General features: G+C 41.2%; 1 protein-coding gene across 5 annotated transcripts in view; it reads left to right on the forward strand.

Annotated features, from left to right (window-relative positions):
- The window catches only part of LOC147758000 (uncharacterized), a 52487-nt gene that overhangs the window by 5402 nt on the left and 41787 nt on the right, over nt 1-5298 (forward strand). For all 5 annotated transcript variants that reach the window (XR_015322551.1, XR_015322552.1, XM_086982124.1 and 2 more), the window contains one exon: nt 2872-2913. Coding sequence is in view for 3 of the 5 variants with exons in the window: in XM_086982124.1 (XP_086838250.1) it covers nt 2872-2913 (42 nt within the window). In the remaining 2 variants the exon portion in view is untranslated. The remainder of the gene's footprint in view (nt 1-2871; nt 2914-5298) is intronic.

Raw genomic sequence — 5298 nt, forward strand, 5'->3', positions numbered from 1 at the left:
CCAGCTGAGCTATTTTTCTCAGTCCTGGTTCGGGGGCCAGGACGTGAGCCCGAAGGAGGCCAAGAAAAGGAGTGGGGGATGGCTTGCTGACCCACAATGATTGTCCTAGTCATGCTAGTAAACGGCAGGATGATCTGCTCAAACATAGATTGTGGCCGTCTCGGAGAAACAGAGAAGCTAGTAGGCCTCGGAAGTAGAACAGGCGAAATCTAGTGGCTAGCCAATTCAAGCAAGCTCGGCTAGCCATTAAGTATAATCTGTGGCGTATTAGGGCAACCGCATTCAACTGCTGCCTCTGTATAGGGTTAACTAGAACGCTCATGCAGTACTGGATGGGACTGGATGGTATAGCGTAATCGGGATTTTGGAGTAAGCATTTGGGGGGTTAGCATGTGTTCTAGGAAAATTAGCTAATCTACTTAGCGAATCTAAATTGTTGATTAGGTATGGTCTCATGCCGAGTTATACGGTAAGTGGGAATTTCCAAATTTTTCACCTTCACACTATCTTAGCGCTGGCATAATTTCGAAACGAGATGGTATTCCTGTAAAGACTATAGTTCTAATTTCATCAACATCTGTAACACAAAGATATATAGCGTAATATTTTTCGACATGTCCAACTATCAAACTACCAAAAAACACGGCACGACAGGATCTACAAGCAACACATACCGACAATTGCTCGATCCACGATACGAACAACTAGATATGATCGATTAAGGATGATCGATTGATTAAAAATGAGACGAAGCTATCTAGGTGACGCTCTTTGTTGTCACATACGTTTTTTTTAATGCCAACGCTTTCCTTTAGGCCTATAGCCGATGGCATAATCTCGGCCTATTAAGAAAGTATGGCATTGCTATGTCAGTTAACGGACAAATCGACAATTGGCTAGAGGAACTGCATGACGTATAGATACATACATCATGTAATAGCCATTCAATAAAGTTGTAATAAATCGGATATTGTGCTACTGTGACAACCATCATGAAAAGGCACAATTCTTAAACGAGGCCAATATTGGTGCCCGATCAGATTTCGTCACAGACTCAGAGCTATAGCTGTGGACGTTATCTGCGGATATGCGACTGGTTCAAGGATTCACCGTGTAGGGGATCCGCAAGATGATTACGGTGCCTAACAAATGCTGGAAGCCTTTTAAATGAATCATTTTAATAGGCCTCTGTTTGGTCATCTCTTGACAGAGCTACAAGATCGAATGTATAGGATCTTATGTAGACGGGAAAGAGCCATGGCAATATAGACATGTTAGCAATAGTCTAACGAAACTCGAAATAGTTAGAAGGTGTAGAAAAGCCATCGTCAATTAACTGGAAATGATTCAGTAAAAAGGGTATGATCTTGACCTCATGGCTTATCGCCGCCACCTAACTTATTAACTTAGATACCTGTAGCCTTAACACAATGTTGCTAGATGTAAATGCTCAGCTCTTTCTGTATAGATCAATATTTACTGATGGTCTATTCTTTCGTATATTTTTAGTGAAGATTTTGTTTATGAAATACCTATAGGCAACATCCACATTTGCTCAGCACCTTGTAAATTTTAATATGTACACGCGCGTAACAAACAAGTAGACGTTTAATAACAACCAATGATAGATAACGTGAACAAAAGCAAAATAAATTTCTATGAAATGGATGAGGACAAAGGGCAGGATCTACGTTGCCTAGAAAGAATTTCACAATTCTAGATCATAAGGCAAAACACACTGATATCAGCTCTTGAAAACATATAGAACTGTAGAAAGGAAGATCTAGTACACGCATCTGAAAAATAGTTAGTTTAGACATTTTCAGTACAACGAAGCAAATAGGAAAACTAGGAACCATACATAACAGCATACTATGTTACGCAGGGCAAATAAATGATGGCTCTTTGCACTTTACAAGGCATCGTAGTATCGTTACGTTGACGTTGTTATCACACCGACGAATCATATCCGGTCAGTAAAGCAGTCACTCAAGTCCGTTCTGTTTGGCGGTAGACTTTCGCGCTAGACTGGGAAATCTTTCTGGGTAAACTTCCGGAACTAGACTATGCAGTATCGCCGTTATCAACAGCAACAGACGACACAATGTTGTACTCATCCGTGATACCCCCCGCACCCCGCCCCTTTCGAAATCCGTTATTAGTACATGTTGCGAAAGACGCGCTCTCAATACAGTACCATGGTCATTGGAACAAGTTGCCCGATACTCAAGCGTTGGCGGTTAAGCTTACCCCGAAAAAATAACGTCGGCTGCAGCTTCAACGTTTATAGTGAAAAATGTCGTGGTGGCAGTAACCGCTATGATTTTCATTTATTACTGGAAAATGGCTCTTCTTATTAAAGAACTAACTACAAGGACCTATTAACAAATAGCGATATCCACAATTGGCCGATTAGTTAGGTGTAGATTTTCTAGCAGACGTATAACCTTAAAACTAGGCTGCTAGAGTTCGAAAATTGACACAACTTACTTACCGGTACCCATGTAACTTCGTTAGTCCACGTAAGTTACAAGCATGTATACGATATATACGTTTGTTTTTCATTATAAGAAAATGCCTATCGTGGTAATCGTAAGCAACGCTCTCTTCGTATTTTGCTACGTAATGTCGTTCTGTTTTTTTATGTACGAATCATTTCGTTAAGCTATGATGTAATACAATATTTTATGAGGTAGATTTGCTTTTGCGAGCACTTTTCGTCTCTTAGTGAACATAGCTCCGGCAGTGTATCTGCTACCTCATGACTGTGCCGTGAAGGTATGCGACTTCAACTCTTCACCAAAAAACAGTTCATTTAATATTATGGTTAGAGCCTGCTTCTAATATTTGCTATCGTTGCGCTGTTCACAGATGCTGGTGATTATATCGATATCTACCGCAGCGAGGACAATGGTAATAATCATAGTAGTCTTTCCTTCCTATTTCTTTTTAGAGTAACGGAAAGTAAATAGGACAAAGTCAATCATATTCGTGAATGAGCCTTGCTCTGTACGGTATACAGGTTGTAACGACAGTAGCGTCATACGTTATAATTACCACAGGAATCAGTGGTACCGTCATCATGATGGCATTAACTCTAATAAAAAAAAAAACAACATATAGCCAATCAAGCTATGATATTTATTTGGGATCGTTTTGTTTGCTGCCGTTGTTGCTGCCATCGTTTCAACTGCCGCCGTCTTGCTGTCCGCCGCCGACAGATTATAGCGAACTAATTATAGTCCTAATTAGTATGTGTGGCACGCAGATAAGCGATGTAGCGTACAATGGCACGTACAATTGCAGACAAGCGTCAACGTCAGGGAAAATTATGAAGTAGAAAAATTACCTGGAGATCGCCTACTACGTACAAATCGATCGATCCTTCCTTCGATCGATTACTCTCATTCCTATTGTCGATACCGATACCAAGCAGACTGTTGGTCTGGCTAAAAAAGAAATTGTCCTTTCGTACTTTCTACGAGTTTAATACGATCAATACGGATACAATTCCGCTAATGGTGTGTGTGTGTTAGCAGTGATTTCCTTAACGGCAGTCTATAAAATATTCCAACAATTGTCACCATGGAAACTGAACAAAGCTGAATATTGCCGTTAATCAATAATGTAATTAACGCTATCCTATGAGGAAATGTGCTCGGAACAATCGTGTGTTAGAACAGAACGGGGTGCTTCAAACTGGAAACAGATCACTGTATTTTGCGAGCAGTAGTAGTATCTTTATGGTAACCCTATTGAACTCGTTCCTTCAGTACCGCGTCCAGTATGTGCAAGGGCTCTATGTCTGTGTCAGCGTAAAATCGTATGTGATTGGATGCATGCTTCGTTCGTTGGTTTTAACGTTTGTTGGACGGAAAGGGTGACCGCTATAACCAGACAGAAGGCACGAACCACGCCGGCGATACAAGCCACGAAGTCGGCCCATGACGCACTTCTATGTTGCCGACCGAACGAGGAAGTTGCTAATTCGTGCTTTTATTGACTACTCAGGAAGCCGTCTCCTGTACGTGGCATTCGCTGGCCCACTGATAGCCTATCTACGGCGGCCATGCTGTCGAACTCTGTATTTGTCAGCTATCCTTTCTCCATTGGCGATGATGTCATCAATTCCCCCTGTCTCTAATTGATACCTCTACGGATTATCCTCAAAATCAAGTAGTAGACAGTATCGAGCGTTACCTTGCTGTTGACGTATTTTAAATGATATCACGATAGAGGCGTGTGGACGTTGAACTTATTTACTTGTCACTATGTCAGCACGTTAGCGAACTTCGAGACAATGTACTGAATGCACTTACTCAGTGGGTTGAAGTTAGAACCTGGTAAAATTGATGCTGAGGTAGGAGTTTCATATGTGGGCGTCTAGACATGACCCTGAACGATCATATAATATCGTTTGCGATTACGGATACTAATACGAGCATACGTTCGTTATAAGTGTCAGTTTGAAAATGTTTACATCCATTTTTTCGATGAATTTATTTGGAGATGACCCACCCTTTTTGGTGCCATATAAATTATTTGTACATTAAATCTGGCTAGTCGTCGCATTGAAAGACCCGTTTTCTATTCTTTCGGAAACCTCTGTGCGACGCAAACATATTTAGAAGAATGAAGGTAGACAGAAATGGACTCTCTTGCAAGTGTCTTTATATGCAGATCATCGAAATTGAACTAAAACTACATCCCAGCTTTTACTTTGCCTCTAAAGGGTGTTCACGCAGAATAAAGGCAGCCATGTGAAATCGATTTCGCGGGTCGTGCGAGGTCGTTCACCATGTCGGAAGCTGTTGAAAAGTTTGTAAACAAATAAACATTTGCCGGACACTCTTGTTTTAGCTCTTTTCTTTTGCCTACAGACCTAGCCTAGCATCGCGATACCTGATGCGAGCTGCGTCTTCGGTGGAAAACTGATGTTGCCAGTTTCCTAATGTATTGGTGCTGCTATTATTACCGTGCGGTACTATCCGTTCAGTCATTTGCCATGGAGAACAATGTCTTTGCTATGCGATTACTAATTACGCACTCAGCGTCCTACTCAAGGAACAAGAAAGTTATAAACATTAATGAACAATAGGTCGACATGGCCTACAAGAAATGAGTTGTGATACTTGCTAGGCGATCGTAACGCCGACAACGGAGCGTGAGATCGAATGGTAAAAGTTGCGTATAAAGTTGTAGTTCTAGTTCTTTGGAAGTACCAAATCATCAAGCCCGTATAAATATTGTCTTTGCTTCTTAAGAACAGTCATACATCTCGGTCGATAAAAGAAACGA

The sequence above is a fragment of the Varroa destructor genome, unplaced genomic scaffold (genome assembly GCF_002443255.2).
Source record: "Varroa destructor unplaced genomic scaffold, Vdes_3.0 BEIS01000002.1, whole genome shotgun sequence".
Classification (NCBI taxonomy): Eukaryota; Metazoa; Arthropoda; class Arachnida; order Mesostigmata; family Varroidae; genus Varroa; species Varroa destructor.